The 22513-nt window shown below is 41.1% G+C and overlaps 2 protein-coding genes and 1 long non-coding RNA gene across 3 annotated transcripts; 1 reads left to right on the top strand and 2 right to left on the bottom strand.

Annotated features, from left to right (window-relative positions):
• Positions 1-2487: 2487 nt before the first annotated feature.
• LOC4327762 (uncharacterized) lies at positions 2488-6650 on the bottom strand. Its single transcript, XM_015766598.3, has 7 exons — positions 6237-6650; positions 5220-5417; positions 4822-5094; positions 4308-4410; positions 4119-4237; positions 3689-3865; positions 2488-3460 (listed from the first exon to the last, which is right to left on the bottom strand). The coding sequence occupies exons 1-7, from the start codon at positions 6522-6524 to the stop codon at positions 2711-2713; spliced, it is 1908 nt and encodes a 635-aa protein (XP_015622084.1). The 5' UTR covers positions 6525-6650; the 3' UTR covers positions 2488-2710.
• A 5665-nt stretch (positions 6651-12315) lies between these two features.
• Positions 12316-14176, bottom strand: LOC4327761 (heavy metal-associated isoprenylated plant protein 6). The gene is made up of 3 exons (XM_015766027.2): positions 13825-14176; positions 13618-13702; positions 12316-13397 (listed from the first exon to the last, which is right to left on the bottom strand). The coding sequence occupies exons 1-3, from the start codon at positions 13840-13842 to the stop codon at positions 12754-12756; spliced, it is 747 nt and encodes a 248-aa protein (XP_015621513.1). The 5' UTR covers positions 13843-14176; the 3' UTR covers positions 12316-12753.
• LOC112938747 (uncharacterized) lies at positions 13397-14163 on the top strand. Its single transcript, XR_003242019.2, has 2 exons — positions 13397-13726; positions 13817-14163. It is a non-coding gene; the product is annotated as an uncharacterized lncRNA (long non-coding RNA).
• Positions 14177-22513: the final 8337 nt, after the last annotated feature.

Here is a 22513-nt window from a genome sequence, read left to right as displayed (position 1 = left end):
GTTCGTCCCTAAACTTATTCAAACCGTTCACCGGAGGTCTATTTTTGCCCGGTTTTACTGACGTGGCATCCTAGTCAGCAAAAAAAAATAAAAAAATTCCGTGGGGCCCACATGTCAGTTTCACACATCTTTTTTTCTCCTCTTCACTTTTCTTCTTCTCCTCTTCACTTTTCTCTTCACCGGTGGAGCGGCGGTGGGCAAGCGCGGCAGTGGAGTGGCGGCCAGCTGCGGGCGGAGCGGGCGGCGGGCGAGCGCGACGGCGGGCAGAGGAGGAGGTCGCCGGCGAGCGCGCTCCTGCTCCTGCTCTAGCTACTACCGCGCAGGCGCAGCGGCGGTGGCGCCGATGCAGCCGAGCTCGACCGAGCGACGGCGGCGCCGATGCGTCGGGGCGCGGCTGGCGGCGGCTCGGCGCGAGCGTGGCTGTGCGGTGGCGCCGGCCCTGGCGCAGGACGCGGCCTCGGCGGTGCAGCCGGCGTCATCGTCATCCCTCCCTCCTGCGGCCTCCGGATCCAGTTCAAGCTCTACGCCCTCGACGACGAGGTGCACCTCGGCAACAAGACAAGTCGACAGAACAATCTTTTAGCGATTATCTTTGCTGTTTAAGGATTAATTAACTGTGATTGATTCTTGATTGCTTACATGTGATCAAGGACAAGCTGATGGACGCCATCGAGGGGCATGTGCTGGGAGAAGCCGAGCTCATGGCCGTCTTCGAAGACGCGAACTCTCTGCATTTTGACATCCCCAGCGCATGGCGATACCTCCCGTGACGACGACCAACGACGAGCCCCTGCATCGGCGATACCTCCTGGCCACATCGGCGCCACCGCCGCCGCGCCTGCGCGGTAGCAGCCAGAGCAGGAGCAGGAGCAGGAGCGCGCTCGCCGGCGACCTCCTCCTCCGGCCACCTCCCGCCGCCGACGACGCCCTCCCTTTCTTTTGCGTCGCTGGCCGGCGCCGCCGGCAGCCGAACCTCTCGTGACCCGTGGGCCGTGGCTCCGTGCTCGTTCGCCGTCCGCTCCACCCGCAGCCCGCCCACCGATGCTCTGCCCGCCGTCGCGCTCGCCCGCCGCCGGCTCCGCCCGCAGCTGGCCGCCGCTCCACTGCCGCGCTCGTCCACCGCGCGCTCCGTCGGTGAAGAGAAAAGTGAAGAGGAGAAGAAAAGTGAAGAGAGAGAAAAAAAGATGCGTGAAGCTGACAAGTGGGCCCCATAGAATTTTTTTATTTTTTTTCTGACTAGGATGCCACGTCAGCAAAACCGGGCAAAAATACTGCCAAGGGACCTCCGGTGAACGGTTTGAATGAGTTTAGAGGTGAACATATCTATCTTGTTTTGTGGTTGAGAGACCTAAAAAAAATCTCGCTGTTAAGTTGAGGGACCTCCAGTGAACTCATTCCTAAAATTATTAGTGGACCAAGCCCAACCCACTGGGCAAATTTCTTACTCTGAAGCCCACGAGCACGGGACGAGATGACGGCTGGTTGGATTTTAGTACCACCTCGTGAGATGAGGAGGGGAGCGGGGCGGCCGGAGGCTATAAAAGGCTCGGGGGGGCCTCTGTTTGGATTCAACCCGTCCCTGCGGGGGGTGATCAGGCGACTCGTTGATGATCGTTTAGAGACTGACGTGTCGCGCCGACACCCACAAACCGAACACGCTTTGCCATGGTGCGAGCGATGTCCCGTCCCTACTTTGGGCGGGCTCGCGCGCCAATTTTTGGAAGGCCCTGTGCCCCTCGGGCAACCGGGGCCTACACGACAGAGCCAACCTGCAACGTTAAAACGATATAAGTATGATGGTGAAAGGTTTTTTCTCATATTAAACGGGCCAGTTTCTGAACCGAGGATTTTGACACTTTTGACCTTTAAAAATTTACTAAAATGTCCCTAGTTAGGTTAAACATGAAAGGGGATATAAATTCGTCAAAAAAATTACTATAGACAGTATAGATATATGAAGTAATTCATGAAACAATTACCATAGGTATGAAGTATATTTTCACCCTTTTCTTTAAGGAACGATAGCTCGTGAGAGAAGAAAAAAGGGGAAGGTTAATGAGGTTAGGTATATACATTATATATATCTATTATTTTCTTCATGAATTTTTTTAAAAAAATATGCTCGGTTTTTACAAAGGTTTTTATAAGGATATTTCCCTTAAACATGTATTCTAGAAGTTTCTAACTGCATATGTTAAGTCTTAAAAGGAAAAATAGGAAATACCAGCGGTAAAATGGGAATCACCATCTTGAGTAGCGTGTAGTAATAATGTGGTCAGTATTTGCTAAATTGAGACATCGTTTTTTTAAAAAACTGAGACTCCAAGTATAGTACACTAGAGGGCTGTTCTAAACTGTGTTTTGGCTTTGGCTAGTTCCTTATTTTTCGTTAGCACATTATATTAATCATGTTTTACGTGCGGCTAATCAGCCCTATGTTCTGACATTACAAAACGCATGTGGGTCTAAACAGAGAAACACCATGTATGAGGAATATTTTCCGTTAATAAACATCCATTAATTCTATTTTTCATTTACATTTTACATATCATATCATCCACAACTCTCTTAACTAATTCAGGACAGCATCTCTTCTATATTGTAATTCAGGACAGCATCTCTTTTCTATATTGCATATCAGGAGCATATCAGGTGGTTAAAGCTAAACAGAAAGAACTACTATACACTTCGATGTTACAAGTCATCCATATTATTCTACTGTCGAGTCTGTACAGAAATTTTCATCATTGTTCGCAAACTTCTCAATCAATATTTCCATTGTTTTCTTATACATCGGCATGTAATGGTCATTGATCATGGTGTTGGATAGACGGATTTTACTGTAAAGATCCCTTGGGGTCTCGTATATTCCCACACTGCACTCATCAGCAGCAACCGGATCATCAGGGCAAGAATCTGCAGGAGGCATGGCAACCATGTGCATGATTCTACCAGGAGGGTAGAACTGCTGCCTCTCCAAACTATCAGATGAAAAGGATTGCCTATCCTCAACATTTTTTAGAACAGCACTTTCCTCCTCCATTATTTCCTTGGCAGCAGCTGCTTCTTCCTGCCTGGTCTGAGCCTCCACTTCAGCCTGCCGATCCAGGTCCTTCTCGTACTGAAACCACATCTCACCTTCAGTTATTTCTTCTTCTGCATGCTCCCTAGAGGATTCATGCTCACTCAGAAGGGCCTCTTCTTCTGTTTCCTCATGAACTGAAACACTATCTGCAGTGTACTGCAGCTCCTCCATGGTCTTGGTGCCACGTTGTTCTACAACATAGGACTCTGAATTAGTGGTAGATGTGACGTGGGTTTCCACTGTTATTTCCTCTTTAGCGCTTGCAGCAACTACACCAACACCTCGACGGCGTGCACCCATGCATGACCATGAAGAAAATGCTGATCTACTTCTAGCAACAGCCTGCGCAACATTCTGTGCCTGTTTCATCACAACCTGCAACAAAATATTCATCAACAACATTGAAACAACTATTTGGATTTGGCAGATAGAAATCTCTAAATGTTTATTAGACAGACCAGGCATATTTCATGCACCGACTGTTTCAGTGTTATCCTTGAGCACTTTTAGTTTATTTCAAACCGCCCTATCTCATTTTGTGGTACACAATATTAATTCATGTAAATATTACATTTTTGACAGATTTTGGTTCAGATATTTTACCTGAGTTTTGCTTGAAACAGGTCGTAGCAGTGCACCAGCACCTGCAACCCTATCTCTGGCACCAGAAAATGATTGCAGGCGAGTTCCTAAAGCAGTAGCAGACCGGTAAACAACATTTAGGAAGCGTGTCTGCTGTATCTGATCCCTCAAATCATTTAACCATGAAGATGCCGTTACCTAGATGAGGGGATAAGACGGGAGGATTAGAGACAGTGAACTTCACTGCTACTAAATTTTGAGAAAGGATATCATGGCATCATATTCTATCCATGTTTACAGACTCAGTTCATTTAAATGGACAACAAAAATAATCATGTTACATAAATATAACAAACGGATCATTTTCTCCCTCAAAACAATAGAACTATATTTGGAAACACATTAGCACAGTTATCATCTATGGGAAGAATAGCACATCAAATGGAGCTACCTCTGAACGGAGATCATCTATAGATGAAGTTGATACTGTAGGAACCAGATCAGCACCGTTTACAATAGTCCTCACAAAATGCTTGCCTGATTCTGCTAACTCCCATGTCATGCATGAAGCTGACCAAAAAAATTAACTGTTACTAATTGCTCAGGTCAATCTAATGCATATCAAACTATGTTTTTATACCTGGAGCAAAGGCAACACAAGTTGTTGAAGACAACTCCTGGTGTTCTCTCAGGATGTAGGTCAGTAATGCAGCAGTACCACCACCCAATGAATGGCCAACAACCTAACAGAATAAAATCAACTATTATTAAAACAACTAGTTCAGAACTTATTATCACCATTTTGTGACACAACATGACAATTTCAAGTTTCTAGTCAACCATATTTCATAACATATCCTAGTAAGTATAAGAACAATTTCAATTTCATAATTTTTTATTGACCTACAAATATATGTCTGATAAAGAGAGAAAAAATGAAAATTGACATGGATCACCAGGTTCAAATTGATGCTGATGGTAAATTGATACAATGATATGTACATATTTTGTTTCGAGAGCATTTTGTCACCAGCACAGATTAAATAGGTTTGTTAAAAACAAATGAAAAATCATCATCAGCTAATTTCACAGGGCAAACATAGGTATCGTCAACTAGTTCTGAAACCATAAACGAACGAAAAAGAAGTGTGTACCCTGATTTGGTAGTCTGGGCATTGACTGACTGCTTGACAGAGACATGGTGTTATACTTCTTGCAATCCAGCGGGCTGCTGCAACCATCCCACAGTGTGCATATCCCAGCACTAACTTGCTGACACCACCTTCATCTAAAAGTGAGTGGTGAAATGGTACTACAGCACCAGTAGCTGCAGTCAATGTGTCTTTCATACTATGTGTCCCACGAATCAACACAAGGAAGGATTTGGTGCATTCATCACGCAGGATTGTATGGGCAGGCTTTAAAATCTGTAAGTATATGTTGTGAATCAGGAATTGAGAAAAATACCAAGTGATCCTTTTTAGTCTAAATTATAACTGATTGTACTTCAATACATGAAGAGAAAATAACTGCTACTTTGTACTTAACTCACCCCCGCTTTAGGTTCCTCAATAAGAACATCCTCTGGGGAAAATCCAGCTAATTCCAGGAAGACCGGAAATGGTTTCTTAGAAAAAAGAAAGCAAAGATCGATTAATCGTCTCAGAACAATAAGCTCTTCCATTATTTCAGGCCCTTTCAGTTCAATGCAATTGTTTCCAGCATATACACTAGCGACATGTAAATTTCCCTGAAAAGTAACCCAAACAAGAAAATGTGCCATCAGTTCCACAGACACCAAATGCTTTTATGATCTACGTGATGATAACAAACTTGCACACAATAATCAATGTTTGCACATGAAAAGGAATAGTCCATAAGCTCCAATTTCCTTTGCTGAGTTACGTGACTAACAATTCAATTCTTCGTCCCCTCAGAACGAAAGGTTCATCTCACAGCAAGTCAGCAACCATCTCTTCAGTGAAATCATCCAGATGAATTACTAATCCTATTCTTATGAAAATACATGCTATTCTAATACTCTACTCAACATTGCACATTCATCTATTTGGTGATAAGCATTAAGCAGCTTGAGATACGGGTAGTGCACAGTTGCAACGCTCCCTGCCGTGGGCTTGCCAAAGAGAGGATTCACCCAAAACACCAAACCATTCCCAACCATCAACATAACAGCTACTACATAGAACTATGCTCAGCCCAGTACAAAACACACCAGCTCCGGGCACACAAATTCCCAAACTCCTATGTGTATAGAGAACAATCAGAGCTGAATTCGCCGGTTTTACACGCGAATTTTCTACTACTTGCCATCTAAGCGAACAAGTTCCTACAGCTCGACCCCAAGCATGCCTCCTATCAGCAACGCGAGCACCTCGACTTCGGAGGTGCAGCTCCAACACAAGACAAGAGCTGCCATTTCAGATCCAAAACACAAAAACTTGCAGGTGCAGCCAACCAGCCAGCCAGCTACAATCCGCCGCGTTCCTCTCAGATTCGAGCAGAGCAAGCAGACCAGAAGGCCGATTAACGAATCCGAGGACGCACTCACCTGGCGGCGCATGAGGTACTTGATCCCGAACGCGAGGTCCCCGATGGGCCATTTCCCGAGCGTCTCCGAGTAGGTGAACCGCAGCGTCTCCGCCAGCGTGCCCACCGCCTCGATCCACGTCGCCGGCGGCTGCGCGGGCCGCCTCGCCGCGCGCACCCTCCGCCGCTTCCCCCCTCCACCCCCACCCCCACCCCCACCACCCCCATCCTCCTGGGCCAGCCGCCGGCTCAGCACGAAATACAGCACCACCGCCGCCCCCACCGCCGTCGCCATCGTCGCCGTCCCCATGGCGGGCGGGCACCGCCGGATCGATCCCCCGCCCACCCAACGCGGCGGCGGCGGCGAGGGGTGGGAGCGATTTGTTTCTCGGAGAATTTTACCAGGGGGTGAAGTGCATAAATTCCTCTTCAGTTTGGTTTGCTTCGCCGCGTCTCGCTGCTGATAAACAACGACGGCGAGGTGGAGGAGATGGGCTGTCACTGTACGGCTACCAAATTAAGGGTCACTAAAGAGTAATGAGGCGGTTAATGTTGATTAATTGTACTGATGAATGATGATTACGGTGGATTTGGATTTGGAGTTGGAGAGGAGAGAATAACAGCTCCCCAAAGCAAGAACTATACTGACGTCTACGCTATAGAAAGGATAAACAGGATATGCTAAATTTGTCGGCGAATATTTCCCGGTGGTGGTGTTGCCTACGGGACAATCCATTAGAGTATCCAACGGTTTCGTTACTTTCCGTTTGAGTTTTTTCTTTCATTTTTCCATTTGTTTTCGGTGTTAATTAAGAGTTATACCCTGCTTCCGTCTTTAATATAAAGTGCGCATGATAATTTTTTATTGGATTGAATGCAGGATTGAGAAAAATAGAGCAAGAAAATACATAGATTTTTTTTACTGTAATGCGTGTGCAAAACAGATTATTACAAAACATAAGAAAAACACAGGATTTATCGTATGAATAGACTGCATGAATTGGATGAAAGATAGTCTTAAAGAAAATTTTTCTAAGAAGTTAGAGCTATTGTTGATTTTTCTCTAAAATCTCTATATGATTATCTATTCTATAATAATTCCGATGATTCAATCCTTTATTTGAAATGCTTTCTTATGAATAATTGAAATACTCCAAATTTTATATGTGTTTTCCCTATGAATTAAAGGGCCCTTAACATGAGGCCTAATCTCATAGAAAAATTTCTAGTTTTCATCTCTCCTAAAATTCTTTCACTTTTATACCATCTATCGTAAACGGTCCTTCTTTTATATTTTTCTTTTCTTGCATTTCTCAGTCCTCTAGCTATATGTGCATTTCCATAAAAATATTTATTTTCCCTATTATTTGTTTTCTTAATCTTGTCTTCCAACATATAGAGTCCTCAATTTTTCACAAGAATTATAAAATACTATATGTCAAGAAAGGATTAGACCCTAGAAACCAATCTACATCATGATATATTACTGTGTCCCAAGTATAGTTATTATCCACGAATTTGCTTATTAATCATATAGATAATTGAGAGTTGGGAGTCTCTCGGACAAACCTAGCTAGTAATGTTTATTAATTAGAAGGAAAGCTGGGTTAAACCAACGACATCAAACGAATCCCAAACTTTAGAATATACTTCCTTCGTTTCATTTGTTTCATAATGTAAATTTTTCTAGCATTACCTATATTTATATATTTATATAGATGTTAATAAATTTAGACATTTCTAGAAAGTCTTACATTATAAAACGGAGGGAGTATCTACCGGAAATGCTACTGGGCGAGCGATCAGAGCGATCAATTCCTCCCCCCCTCCTCCCCCTCCCTCCCTCCACCTGGTTTCCTTTTTTGGCACCGCATTACTTTTCTATTTTAGTAAATTTATGCACCTAAAGTTTATACACCTCAAGTTTACACATCTAAAGTTTAGAGACCAAAAGTTTATTTATCTGATTCAAATTTGAATTTAAATTCAAATATTTTTTATATATAGTATTTCTATACATCTAAAGTTTATACACCTAAAGTTTATAGACTTAAAATTTATATATCCGATTCAAATTTAAATTTGAATTATATCTGATTCAATTTGAATTTGAATTTGAATTTGAATTTGAATTCAAATATTTTTCATATATAGTATTTCTATACATCTAAAGTTTATATACCTAAAGTTTATATACCCGATTCAAATTTGAATTTGAATTATATCCGATTCAAATTTGAATTTGAATTCAAATAATTCAAATATTTTCTATATATAGTATTTTTATACATCTAAAGTTTATACACCTAAAGTTTACTTTAGATCCAAAGTTTATAAGTCAAAAATTTACATACCCGATTCAAATTTAAATTTGAATTTAAATTTTTTATACATAAATTTTTGTAACTTTTTTTTAATTTTTTTTTGGTATACTGTAATAGGAAAAGAAGGGGAGGAGGAAGGGGAGAAGGGAGAGGGGGGGGGGACCGATCGCTGGGCAATCGCCCTGGCGATCGATCGCCCATTAGGCCCGCCCAGTATCTACCATCAGAAGCTAGCCTTAGGTGCACTCTAATACATGAGAGAAGGTTACAAATTTAGATTTGTACCAATTTCATACCGAAAGAGTGCAAGTTAAAGCTACAAAAAAAACATCAACTAACATTCTGTTCTGCGAGAGGTGGTGTGCACACAAGATAAGCAGCGGAAATTGAATGAACCCGTATTAACCTTTCAAATGGTTAGTTCTGAACTTAATTTGTCTATTAAATATTGGCTGTGTTCGCTAGGGGAGGATGGGAACCTGCACAGTGCGCACGGAAAACGGATTAGTTCATTAGCATGTGATTAATTAAGTATTAGCTATTTTTTTTAAAAAAATAGATCAATATGATTTTTTTTAAACAACTTTCGTATAGAAACTTTTTGCAAAAACACACAGTTTAGCAGTTTGAAAAGCGTGCGCGTGGAAAACAAGAGAGGAGTGTTGGTAACTTGCTCTTGCAAACACAACCATAGGTGAACAACGGGTTAGGTTACTTCTGGTAAAAATCTACTCATGTTTAACTTCTAGTCTATCTCGACATAGGTGCTCGTATTTATTGTCAATTTAACTTTTATTGTTGAGCGAGATATACACATTGACACTGAGACACTTGAGATGATTCCATCATTTTAAAATATGACGGCTCAGTCTCGGTTCTCATAGGGAAATTAAGTGTATATTCATATTCCATAGGGTAATTGTTTCTGCGTGTTTTATGAGCGCATATGTCCGTATTATGTTTTGAAAGAAATGAATAGATAATACTCATGCCTTTTTCTTTTAAAATATGTTTGAAACTTTTTATTTTATATCAAATGAATATATATATTTTTACAAATTTATAGAAATACTCCTTCCTCTGGGATTTTTTTTTTGAAAAAAAAGCCATCATATCCTTCCGGAAGACGGGTTATATAATATAATAGGATGAGAGTCATTTCACATATAGATCCTTTCCACTCTCTTGGTTGATGGGATAGAATAAACCATGGTGGCCGGGTGCGGGGCGGTGGCGTCGCCCTCCTCTCCGCCAGATCCGGCCGGAGGGGAGGCGGCAGGATGAGTGGCCGGCCGGCGGCGGGATGGGAGGCCGGCCGGTGGTCGGGTGGCACACGACAATGTAGATTTTGATTTGTTTGAGTTTTTCTTTATTTTTTTTTATGATTTGTGGATGTTGTTGATTTGTGAATGTTTTGGTGAATAATTTTGTGATGATGTGCTGTGAATGAATTGGTGATGTTGTGAACGAATTTGTGATGATCTGTGTGAATGAATTTGTGATATCTATGCTGTGAATCAATATGAAATGAGGAAAAAAGAAAAAAACTGAAGGAGTAAAAAAAATAAAAAAACTGAAGGAGGAAAAAAACAAAAAAAACCCATAGTCCCGGTTGGTAACATCAACCGGGACTAAAGATGGTTGTGTCAATCACGTGGCTCAACCATATGTAGTAAAGATGTATCTTTACTCCGAGTATTTCAACCGGGATTAAAGATAACGATCTTTAGTCCCAGATTCTTAGTCTCGGTTTGCAATCTGGGACTAAATAAGCCAATAAGAGAGTTGCAAACCGGGGTTGAAGAGGGTTTCCTAGCAGTGGTAGTTGAGAAAGAGGACTAACCTCCAAAAATTGCACATCACCCCTTCCCGCATTATTCATCGATGGAGATATCATGAATTCGGATCATGTGCAGTCACAATAGTGGCTGCAATTAGACAATATAAGTTCTCATCGACAGATGCAAATTGGATGGTATACCCTAGCGAGTCGCATTGTTCACTGAATTATAGCGAAAGCACCGTAGTTTGGGATACTGTTTGTGTTGTTACTGTAGCACTAGATCTGATCCGTTAATTAAAGAAATGGACGACTGAAATTGCATGCAGTCCTTAAATTACAATCACAGCTATAACAACACCTTATATAAATCCGAAATATCACAAAACGACCACCTAGAGAATGGTAAGGATCTATATGAAAAATGCCCTGTGTGTCCATATAAACCACCCTTTGATATGGCGATTTATTTATTTTGTAAATTAGTGAAAAATAAATATAAAAAGAACCAAGAAGTTTCTTCTTGTTTTACTCCGTAAATGGGCTAATTGCCTGATCCAGTCGACCAACCGGCCGGTGCGATGTTGTCCTGAGATCCAGTCTCGTGGAATATGTTCATTTGAGATCCTTTAATTTGTCGTGGAGTTTAAAATTCATCCCTCAAACCGAAATATCAGATTTGTTAAATCTCCCAACTCACACTACTATGTCAACTTTAACCTCTTATTGCTCCCTTCGTTCCTAAATATTTAACACCGTTAAGTCTAACTTCTGGGCGGTGGACTTCCGGCGGCCCAACTGCCACTGCAACCCGACGGCGCCGGTGACATGCTGTACCCGGCGTGCGTGACGGAGGGTGATGAGGGAGAGGCAGATATATTGCCAAAGGATCAACATTGGATACATGGTACGAGTTGGGGGATGGACTATATCTAATATTTCGGTTTAGAGATGAACTTCAAACTCGAAGATAAATCGAGAGACCTAAAATGAACTTATTCACTTTCTTGCCCTGTTCGGTGGTGAATTGGGCCGCTTGAACTTGAAGCAATGTATAAATGGGCTTTGCTTTCCTGGAGATCTTTTTTTCTTCTCGGATATGATGATTTTCATAGGAAGTATTTTCTTTCAAATAGTTAAAATTTGGATTTTTATTGACAATTAATAAAACTATAAGTATATTTATTGAATAAAAAATAATTTGATAGATTAATATCCCAAAAATGCTGTTAAACATATTTTTCCCAGGGTTATTAACAATCTATTTTATAAGCAATCGATGGTTAAAGTCTAAACCAGAAGACTTCTTAAAACAAAACTACTCCTTGTAAAAATCAACATATTTAGGAGTAGTATTTTATAACTTCCTAAAGCTAAGCAAATAAAACATCACGCAAGTGGAATTAAATCACCGCGAGTCTATAATTAATTGGCAATATTTGTTTTTTCTGGGGTCACAATCACTTTTCTTATCCACCTCCTCCAGGTCTGACATTAGTCTTGGGAGCAGTCGAGCAGATATACCTTCTCTGGATGACTGAAAGGAATGGAAGATTAACTTAACAGTTTAATTGGTCTAGCCCTGAGCATGAGTTTGTCTTGATTTATAAAGTCTGAAAGCCATTGACTTCTCTTTAAGCTTATCATTACACAGAAATGTCTCTTTCTCGTCGACCTGTTAAACACCTTCCATCCTGTCGGTCGAGTTTGGTCTCCTGAATTTGCTCTGAAAACTTCCCTTCACTAGAAACTATACTCATGTCAGATCAAATTCTCCTCTGCATCAGTACACACCTAGCTTCCCTGTTCTTCGTACTGTTCCTAGTACTACTTGAAACACCGCTCCATGAAGAACTGGAATTTATCCCATTGGTCTGTCAATCTGAACTGAAAATTCAGCAAACTGCACTGGATATATAAATGTTTTGCCTCCTTTTATGGACACCAGTTTCTTCCTTGCAAGAAGCAAAAAAAAAAAAAAATCCTCACGTTCTAGATTTCAGAAGATAAGATCTCTAGATTTATGCGATGCAAATCAGATGTACATATATTTCAAGAGAATACAAAAATGTCTCTATTCCCAACATGCTAGACAGGACAAAGTTTTTAGATTTGGCCTGGAAATACTGTGACGTCTCTGCCACTTTTTTTTCAAGTACACATCATATACACAGGACCACAGCTTTGTTGGATTCTCTTGAGGTGTAGTGGACGGCGGTAAAAAAAAAATAGTGGTGATTGCCAAGGAAAATCATCTCCCACTACTACAAGTTAAGCATCTTATTGCTCCCCTTTTTTCCTTATCTTACTTACACCCCTCTTAATTAATACTATTTTACATAAATCTCATGTTACAGTAATCTTAATTAACACTAATCATCAATACTATATAATACCCCACCTTAATTACTTCTTGACAGGCAAAAGCATGTTGATTAGGATATGGTGCATGCATTAGGGTTCTCATCGCTGAACATGGAGGTGATCTGGCTTCCATCTCCCTTCCCTCTGCCACCAGCAGCTGCAGGGTAGTAGTAATCATGGCTGCTGTAGAATCTGCCCTCATGGTGAGCCGGAGAGCCGACGTAGCCGTACTCCGAGACGTACGGGCTCGCCCTGTGGCTGTAGCTGTGCGCGGCGTAGTACGGCGCGCCGCCGCCGTAGTTGACCATGCCGCCGGCGGGATGGTGGCTCGCCGGCCAGTGGTCCCGGCCGAACAGGTGGTGGCCGTGGCCGTGGTGGTGGTCGTGGGTGTACGGGTAGTCGTGCACCATGTGTATGACGGTGGCGTCGGTGGCCGGGGGAGCCGCCGCCTGGTCGGCTTCCGCCGGCGGCGGCGGCGCCGCTTCTGATGGTGCCGGCTCTGCGGCCGGTGCTTCCTCCGGCGGTGGCGCGTCGGCTGGCGGTGGCGCGGCCTCGCCTTCGGCCGGCGGCGGCGGCGGCGCCGCCGGGTCGGTGTGGGAGAAGATGGTGGGGACCCTCTTGGTCTTCCTGATCGCCTTGACGATCCTCTCCGGGTCGGCGATCCCGACAACCGTCACCTTCTGGCTCGCTGCATCTACGTACACCTCGCTCACACCTGCAGATAAGTGCATTTTCACTTTTTCAGAATGCTAAAATTTCAGAATTTTCAGATAGGTACTCCCCCGTCCTGGAAAAAATAATCAAATCCTAGCCATGAATCCGAACAAATATATGTTCAGATATATAGTCAGGATTTAATATTTTTTAAAATGGAGGGTGTATGAGGCTGAGCTAGATGGATTTGTCTGAAGAAAAGAGGAGAATTAATTCTGTACCATCAATGGCACGCAGAGTCTTCCTGATCTTGTGCTCGCAGCCATTGCAGTCCATCCTCACATGAAGCTCTGTTATTCGCGGCGTCTGCAGGTACAGTTCGAGTCACAGGTACATTAGCACATCGATCAACTCTGAATTGAACAGTGTGTGAAACAAAAAAGAAGAGATTCTTGAGGTTAATTCTAGGAATTACTGCAGTCACCGACCTCTGATTCTGCAGCCATCACTGAAGTTGATCTGAATGTGTATGTTTTGTTGGAGATAGCTTCCTGAAGCTCGAGGATCCTAATGGAGAGAGCTCCTAATTAAGACCTTTGTTGCTAGGCAGCTTGGAGCCATGGACCATGCAAGTAGTTGCACTTATATAAGGGATTGGAGAGATGGAATATTTAGAGGGGAATTTGTGTGGGTCACCCAAAGAATCATTGGAAAGTGAAAAGAGGGGCCCTGTGTGTTACTCCATCCCGGCATGACCTCCTCTGCTTTTCCTTATGTTGTAGTCGTACCCGCAAGTGGGTTCTTCTAGGCAAGGCAAGGTTTTCTCAGTTCTGGTGTCTCATTTGCCCCAAGGTTTCTCGGCCCTGTTCTTTAGTGGTTTTCAGAATTAAATAGGCCATTTCTCTTTTGTTATTAAGATACATAATTTTATCTTGGTTTCTATTAATATGTTTTTAACTGCTAAATGGTGTATTTTGTGTGAAACTTTTTATATAGAAATTGTTCTAAAATATCAAATAAATCTATTTTCTCAAGTTTGAAATCATTAAATCTCAATTAACCATGTATTAATGTATTTCTCGTTTTGCGTGCTCATACTTAATCTTTATTTGGAGCAAGTTCAAACAGGGCCATAGTTCATACTCTCACATAGATTCCAATAGTATATAGTAACAAAATCTAAAAAGCGAACTTAAAAACCAGAAGCTCTTTCATAATAAATCTCTAGCTCCGACAAATAGTTTCAGATTCTCACACAGATTTTAATAATATGTACTTATAAAATCTATAAAATAAACGAGAAATAGAAAAGTTAGAAAAGTCTATTTTTTCTCAGATTCTCATCAGTCGTTTCTCAGAATCTAATAAAATCTAGAACTGATGTCAGCCGGGGAACATTTCAGTTATATCGTTTTCTACATATGAACATCATCAACAGTACGTAGATGCAATTATTGCCATGGGATAACCAGGAATCCCTGCTTTCAATCGATTTCCATGGGACTCGATATACTACTGGATTATGTTTCGTTTTGGTATTTCCGAATGCATATGGTGCTATATATGTGGTCTTTGTCGGAATGTTAAGTTTAGGCCAAAACATTGTGCGAGTCAGTGAGAATCATCAATAACTCACAGTAGGGAGAGTGGGCATTGTAGCAGTTATTTGGGCTTTTTGGAAGAACAGAAATGCCGCATGTGTTAACATTTTTTTTCCCAAAAGATCCTATATAAAGCTGATGAGGAGGAAGAAAGCTTTTTGGTTGAACAAATGGAAATACCACTTTACGGTTTTTGTGGTAAATTTATTTATGAGCTGGAAATTGATGGAGCTGCTAGCCTAGTGTTGCAGTTATATATAAGATTTTTTTTCCCTTCATCTTCGGATTTGGGTATATCATCTTATCTTACTATATAATGTGTGTGTCAACTGTCAAATAATGGGTTTGAGCTTAATCAGGCAATTACACACAGATTCTCATAGATGATCGGTTTCTCCATACACACACAATTGAGGATTTCATTTTCTCCAGCCAAACTAGTCAAAAAATATACTCTCTTGGGTCCCTGGATGTGGTTGCATGGTTTATATATATATTCAGATAGATTTTATCATCTCTCAGGAGTTGGCATCTGGGTATGCAATTGGGAACTCTCGTTGATTAGAGTGCAGATGGTGGGAATATCCACTGACCGGCCAAGCTGCTACAAGATAAAAGCATGAAAGGATAATAGCTAGGTGGAGGCTCCTTTGGTCAAAAGAGGAGCTCTTTTGAGTGGTGGAGGATATCCGCTTCTGGAGAATCCCCATTGGCTAAAGAAAAGTATTTGTCTCTCTATGTGATCCTGATTAAACCTCATCCTATATTCTTGTTTGCTATATTTACCCAATAGAAAATTTATGTGGCTTTCAGTACATGTTACAGTAGAAATTTTCTGCAAGTTGGAGATGTCTGCCCTTGGATTTATGCAGACAAACAAAGGGTTTGTTTTTGAGTATGGAAAAAAGGGTTTGCTTTTCAGGCATGTAAAGGTGTCATTAATTAATGGTGTAACAATGCGATTATCTATTAAGTAACTCCCTCCGTTCCTAAATATAAGCGATTTTATTTGGATGTGACATATTCTAATAAAATGAATCTAAATATTAAGCCTGTCCAGATTTGTTGTATCAGGATATATCACATTTAACCAAAATCATTTATATTTAAAGACGGAGGGAGTATTACACAGCTCTCCTGCACATTCGAGAAAAAAACTGTCAAGTTATCATTGCTACTTTTTACTAGGAGACCGATTAAGAATAAAAAAAGCTATCAAATATGTGAAGACTAGATCTAAAAAAATATCTAAATGTATAAAAATAATTACTAGATATACGTATAAACATGAAATATATTCCCACCAAATCTTAAGTTTAGTCTCAACTTTATCAAAAAGGAACGAAAAAGACAAATTTATGGTGTCATGTTACTGTCCAGAAATTTATCTTTTTATCCTCCAAATAAAGTTGAGTTCACAATTAAGATTTGATGGGAATGTATTTTATGTCTATACCTATCTATCTCTACTAATGTTTTTACAAATTTAGATAACTTTTAGGTTCGGTTTTTAAGGGTTTTTTACTTTTTTGATGATTTCACTACATATTTTCTCATACAAGATATACCATCACTACTGGAGAAACCTTCTTTGCCCGGTCAGCCAAAAACCACAATAGTCCCGGTTCCAATAAAAACCGGGACTAAAGATGGTTTTTAGTCCCAGTTTATAAGCAGAATAGAACTATGTGTTTTTTAGTCCTGGTTGGTAACATCATCTTTAGTCCCGGTTCATGTGCTATCTTTAGTCCCGGTTCATGTGCTGTCATGGGCTGTCAGGCCCCTAGGGGATTTTTGGTCCCGGTTGGAGACTCTAACCGAGACTAAAGATCTTATATTTAGTCCCGGTTTATGTTACCAACTGGGACTAAAGATTAGTCCAGGTTGATAACACAAACTTGGACTAAAATTCGATGTACCATATATAATCCCTATGACTTATCCTCTCAAACTCCTCATCTTCTATTTTTACTCTCTTATTCTTTTCTTTGCCTTATCCTCTCCTTCCTTCAAGCCTTATCCTCTCCTTCCTGCCTTCTCTCGTTGCAGATCGAGCGGCGGCGGAGGGCGGCAAGCGCCGGCGTGGCCGAGCGGCGGCGGCTGTGGAGGGTGGTGGCGGCTGGTCGAGCGGCAGCGGCTACGGAGGGCGGCGGCGGCGGGCCGAGCGGCGGTGGGCGGTCGAGTGGCGGCGGCTGTGGAGGGCAGTGGCGGTGGGCGGCAGGCGCTGGTGTGGCTGAGCGGCGGCGACTGCGGAGGGCGGCGGCAGGCAGGCCCACGCGCGGCGGCGAGCAGGCGGTTGGCGGCCGATTCGTTTGTTTGTTTTTTTTTTGCAATTTGTGATTCCATTAAGATGTGTAATTTTTTTTTGAGAATTTGTGATTTATTGTATGTATCTGAGATGCAATATGTGATGTATTTGATTTGTGGTATTTTTTTTAGGATCTGTGATGTGAATGTATATATAGTTTGAGATGTTATATTTTGATTTAGGGATTGGGGATTTGATTATTGGGGGATATGCATAGATCCCATCCGATTTGGAAGAAAATAGAAGGAAAAACGCATCTGGTAAAGAAACAATGAAAAAAAAGTGGCAACCGGGACTGCCGCTTTTCTTCTTTTTAGTACCGGGACTAAAGATCAACTTTTGTCCCGGTTATTTTACCCGGGAATAAAGATATCTATCTTTAGTCTCGAATTTGGACTCCCGGTTGTATAACCGGGAGAACAGGCACTTACGAACCAGAGGTAAAGATGACTTGTGCAGCGGTGCATCATCTTAAGGATTTGTACCGCCTTTTTCTAATTTTATTTTGCAGCACTTTTTTAAAGTACAAGGAGGTAATGCAAATCAATATTAGAAAGAATGGTGTACTTTCTCAAGAATTGTGAAAATACTTATTGTATAGAAGTAAGACTAAAGTTTTCATATCCTATAAGTTCGTTTAGAAAGGGATCGCATAATAGGAATACAATTCCCTTAGAAGGGAGCATCCCACAACAATAGCATCTCTTTTTAATCAACGGTAATGTGGCATCTGTAGGAAGAAAAAAAAAGTAGAGTTTATTTCTTACTTGCTATGATGTATATGCGAGCAGAAAGGAAAATTCTTCCTGGATTGAGTTTCCCAGATTTATGCCATAAGGTTTATAACTTTCAATGTGGTAGTCACATCGGTCTATGCTTGTCTCCTTTCATTTTTTTAGGGAAAATAATCAAATGGCACAGAAATATATTTATGTCGTTATTACTAAAAAAATGGTTGCCCACTAAAGTTTCAGCAACTATAAAATTATGCCGGAGTATATGCTTCTCAAACTCTCTCTAAAAAACGGAAGTTCAAATGATAAGATTAAATCCTCCGAAGTCATTCATCAACTACACCAGTACTATGCACACCATCCCGTATGAACCTTGAACGGTCAGATTGAGCAGAATAGAAGATGAGAAGATCAAACCTTTCACTTTCATTGAGTAATTTTATCTTGAGGGAGTATTAGGAAGTACCCACAATCATTTCTAGTGTGAATTTGTGGCACATTAGGGGATACCAAAACTATCAAATTTTACCCAAACAGCAACTACAGATTCCGATGCTATAATTAATATTGACCACTGCCAACACGTACGGGAGGATCTTCTATTCAGAAATGCACCATTTGGTACTCTCTTTTTTTTTAAAAAAAAATAGAGTTGCTTTTCATATCACGTTTATTTATTCTTTGGTCAATATCTGATATAAAAGGGAGAATAGCCAACATGATCCTTGAAGTTTTGCTTCGGGATTAATTTGGTCCCTAACCTTTTATATTGTCCAAACAAGTCCTTATAATTTGTCATGTGAGCTAATATAATCATTGGACCCACTTAAATCGCCACATGAACATGCCATATTATCCTCTCATGCAAAATATATGTTGAAATGTCCAATTTACCCTTCCATATACCATACAAGAATAAAATAATTTACAAACTTTGCTCAATACAACTATGGATATATGGCAAACTTTTTTCACTGGATTATAAATACAAAGTTAAATTAGCTACAACCACTAAATATATAATTACCATGCCAAATAAATTCTATGGACGTAGTTGCATTTCAATGTTAAAACTCTAATGGATATATGCAAGACCACCTACTTTTTTTTTGTATTTTTCTCATTTTCTCTCTTTTTTCCCTATGATATGTGTAAGGGCAAATTGGGCATTTCATCATATATTTGCATCGAAAGATGACATGGCATGCCCACATGGTAATTTTCGATGAGCCAAGGACTGTATATGTCCACATGATAAAATCTAAGGGCTTGCTTGGACAATTTGAAAGGTCAGGGACTAAAATGATCTCATAGCGAAACTTCAGCGACCGTAATGGATATTCTCCCATACTAAAAACCTATACATGCTGCACTCCTATAAACTTTTTGCAAAATTGATTTATTTTGTGCTTTAGTGGAATTGTAAGGAAGACAACCCAAGCACTCATGCCATTAATAGCACACATAGGTCCATCCCCCTAATTGGGCAATGGCAGGAGCAAAACCTTTACGTGACTTTTTGCCCCACTCTGTATAGTGAATAGAGCTTTTCTCTTTTCTTATCTCTAGAAGGTAGTATTTTTCTCCCGCTATATTCAATGAAAAGGCATAATCACGTGTTGTTTTCCCTTTAAAAAAAAGGTCCATCGCCCTAATTAGTACTCATAAATTAGGCTATATAGAGGTAGACCATATGGCAAGTGTGTGTAAAATTAGATAATAAGAATTGAAGTTTGATAGGTGGAGTCTTGGGCAAACTCTTTAACTATTTCACCAAGAGTTGGTTTGTCAAACAATAATATAAAAATTAGTTCCAGTAAGTTGGCAACTAAGTTGTCTCGCCACATAATTGTTGAATAACGTTGATGTACTGAAGTGGAAGAACTTGTGGTTGTCATATTACAATGTTACAGTAAAAGTGCTCCAAAATCCTCTTCCTTGTCTGTTTTCATGACAATGTTACAGTAAAAGTGCTAAAGACAATCCTAAAAGTAAGAACGACTCCTTCTTTGTGATAGCACTTATTACTACAAGCACAATAAAAAATGATTCCAGCGCTACAGACCCATGGATGATGCACGGCCTAAAGAACATATGCAAATTAAACTTTAAATGGCCGTTGCATATTTTTTAAGATAACTAGGTAGCCCACACAATTACAACGCGCGGGAACCTCTATTTTTTCTAAGGGTGTGTTTGGTTCCCGGTCAAGATTGGATAGGATATGGCGGTCCATATTTTGTTGGATATGGCGGTCCAGTTTTTTTGTTTGGTTGTGTGAATATGGCGATCCAGTTTCTTTTTTGGATGTAGGGACGAAGGTGGATTTGGTGATCCAATTTTTTTTGGGTTGGAGGGAGTATGATGGATTTGTAGGTGTGGTCACCTCTCCACTTGAGATGGTGAATATACCCCCATCAAATTAATACATGATACAATTTTACACCACTATTTCCATTATAAATACACATAGAAAAAAGAAAAAAGAAAAAAAAACACGGCTGGATCTGGGGCACGTCGCCGCCGCCTCTTCCCGCCAGCCGCCTCCTCCTGCCGGCCGCCGCTCGCCTCCTCCCGCCGCCGCTTCCTCCCACCAGCCGCCTCCTCCCGCCGGCCGCCGCCGCCGCCACCTCCTCCCGCGGCGCTCGCCGCCCGCATCGTTGTCATCGTCGCCGCATTCTCATCGTCGTCGCGGCGGCTGCCGAGCTCGTCTCCTCTCTCGTCGCCCGCGTCGGCTGCCGAGCTCGCCTTCTCTCTTGCCGGCCGCCGCGCTCGTCGCCCGCACCGGCCGCCGCGCTCGCCTCCTCTCTCGTCGCCCGCGCCGGCTGCAGAGCTCGCCTTCTCTCTCGCCGGCCGCCGCGCTCGTCACCCCCTCCTGCCGCCGCGCTCGCCTCCTCTCTCGTCGCCCGCGCCGGCCGCCCTATCCGCCGCCTCGCTCGCGTCGTCGTGGTGAGGGGTGACGCGAGTCACACGACTCGCTCGCCCGGCTCGCCCGAGCCTCGGGCGGCTGCATCCGGCCAAATCGGCCGGATCGCTCTATCCAGCATCTGAGGGGAATATTTCCCTCCGGGCCGCCTTATCCCACTTTCGCCCAGCAACCAAACACACCCTAAATGTTAAATTCTTTTCCGGTGATTAAAATTTATTAGTTTTCGATCTAAATAAAGTCCCGGTAAGATGTTCATATATCCAGTTAGTCTCACATCATCTAGTTAGTACTTCAAAGCTTGCTTAGCTTGCGGAGGAATAACTGGAAGTCTGTTTGCACTTATCAAGTTAAGATATAATACAAAAGCTGGGATCTTTGGATAATACAAAACTTATTATTCTTTGAAATTTTTTTTAGTGACTCCAGCTACTTTTCTCATGGTTGATAGTGGTACCGAATTTTTTCTAATATTTATATTTATAGCAATTCCGATAATATTAACTAAATATGATGGGTTCTGATTAATATGAAGTTTAGAAGTTCCCATGACATTTATCTATAGCTCGGTTGGTCTTCGATCTGTGACTCCACGGCCTGTTTCAAACAAAAATGGCACAAATAATAATACATAGATATAAAAGTGAGTTCAAATAAGGTTCAATACAAGGCTAGGCTTCGCTTGTTTGTCTTGTGGCTCGTTATGACCTCTGCTTAGTGCCGTGATTGGTTGGCTAGCAACCTAGTGCAACTTGATGCTAGTTATCATCTCTACGATTCTATTCACCTTGCAACGATTTAATACAAGTTTTTAGAACATCCATATGTTTTTTTTTTCATAACACGCTTGTATGACTTTTTTTCCCCTTCTGTATGATGGCCTAGCTATAACTTGAATACACATATAAATTAAGTCACATAAATCATCCGACAGCTAAAACTTAATAGAGTATTAAGCATTTGTTGTTTTATCTTTTTTTTAAGAGTCTAATGTTATCTCAAATTTGTTAGTGACTTCAACAAATCTAGTAGGAGAGTTCTACACTTTTAATGCACTTACAATTAATATTCTATACCTATATGTCCTAGAGATTAGCCACTGATATTATTTTAAGTAAATTTCACTTTAGGTCACCTTTTGTTATCGATATTTCGCTTTGAACTACCCTTTAACCAATGTTTTTACTTTGAAGGTATTTTTACGTTTGTGGTACTTTAATTTGGACCACTCTTGATTCTTTTATCTATATACATTCAACTTGCCATATACCAAAAAAAAATAGTCTTACATATAACTATGAGAGTTCATTGACAAGTAGAAACCAGTGTAATTGAGACAGTTCATATACTTGAGAAGAAAGTCGAGTGGTCCAAAGTGAAACAAAGGTAAGTTTACCCGGTCCAAAATGAAAACAGTAGTTAAAGGATGGTCTAAACTAAAACATCGGTAATAAAAAGTGATCTTTTTATTTAATTACTATGGCATATGTTACTTAGTTTTTTTTTCTAATATTTAAAAATTCTATTCTTTTTTTACTGTGGACATGTATGATTTTTCAGATTTAAAGAAGATCACATGCGTATTTAGCTATGTTTGTTGATAAAGTT

The sequence above is a fragment of the Oryza sativa genome, chromosome 1, assembly GCF_034140825.1.
Source record: "Oryza sativa Japonica Group chromosome 1, ASM3414082v1".
Lineage (NCBI taxonomy): Eukaryota > Viridiplantae > Streptophyta > Magnoliopsida > Poales > Poaceae > Oryza > Oryza sativa.
This window is presented reverse-complemented; position numbering and strand designations above follow the sequence as displayed.

What these genes read in the sequence shown, in the direction of transcription:
- LOC4327762 (XM_015766598.3), bottom strand. Translation starts at nt 6,524, where the DNA reads ATGGGGACGGCGACGATGGCGACGGCGGTGGGGGCGGCGGTGGTGCTG. An exon ending in TAGATGATCTCCGTTCAGAG is followed by an intron (nt 3,866 to 4,118) that starts GTAGCTCCATTT and finishes CCCCTCATCTAG; the next exon opens with GTAACGGCATCTTCATGGTT. An exon ending in CTGTTTCAAGCAAAACTCAG is followed by an intron (nt 3,461 to 3,688) that starts GTAAAATATCTG and finishes ATTTTGTTGCAG; the next exon opens with GTTGTGATGAAACAGGCACA.
- LOC4327761 (XM_015766027.2), bottom strand. An exon ending in GACTCTGCGTGCCATTGATG is followed by an intron (nt 13,398 to 13,617) that starts GTACAGAATTAA and finishes ACTTATCTGCAG; the next exon opens with GTGTGAGCGAGGTGTACGTA.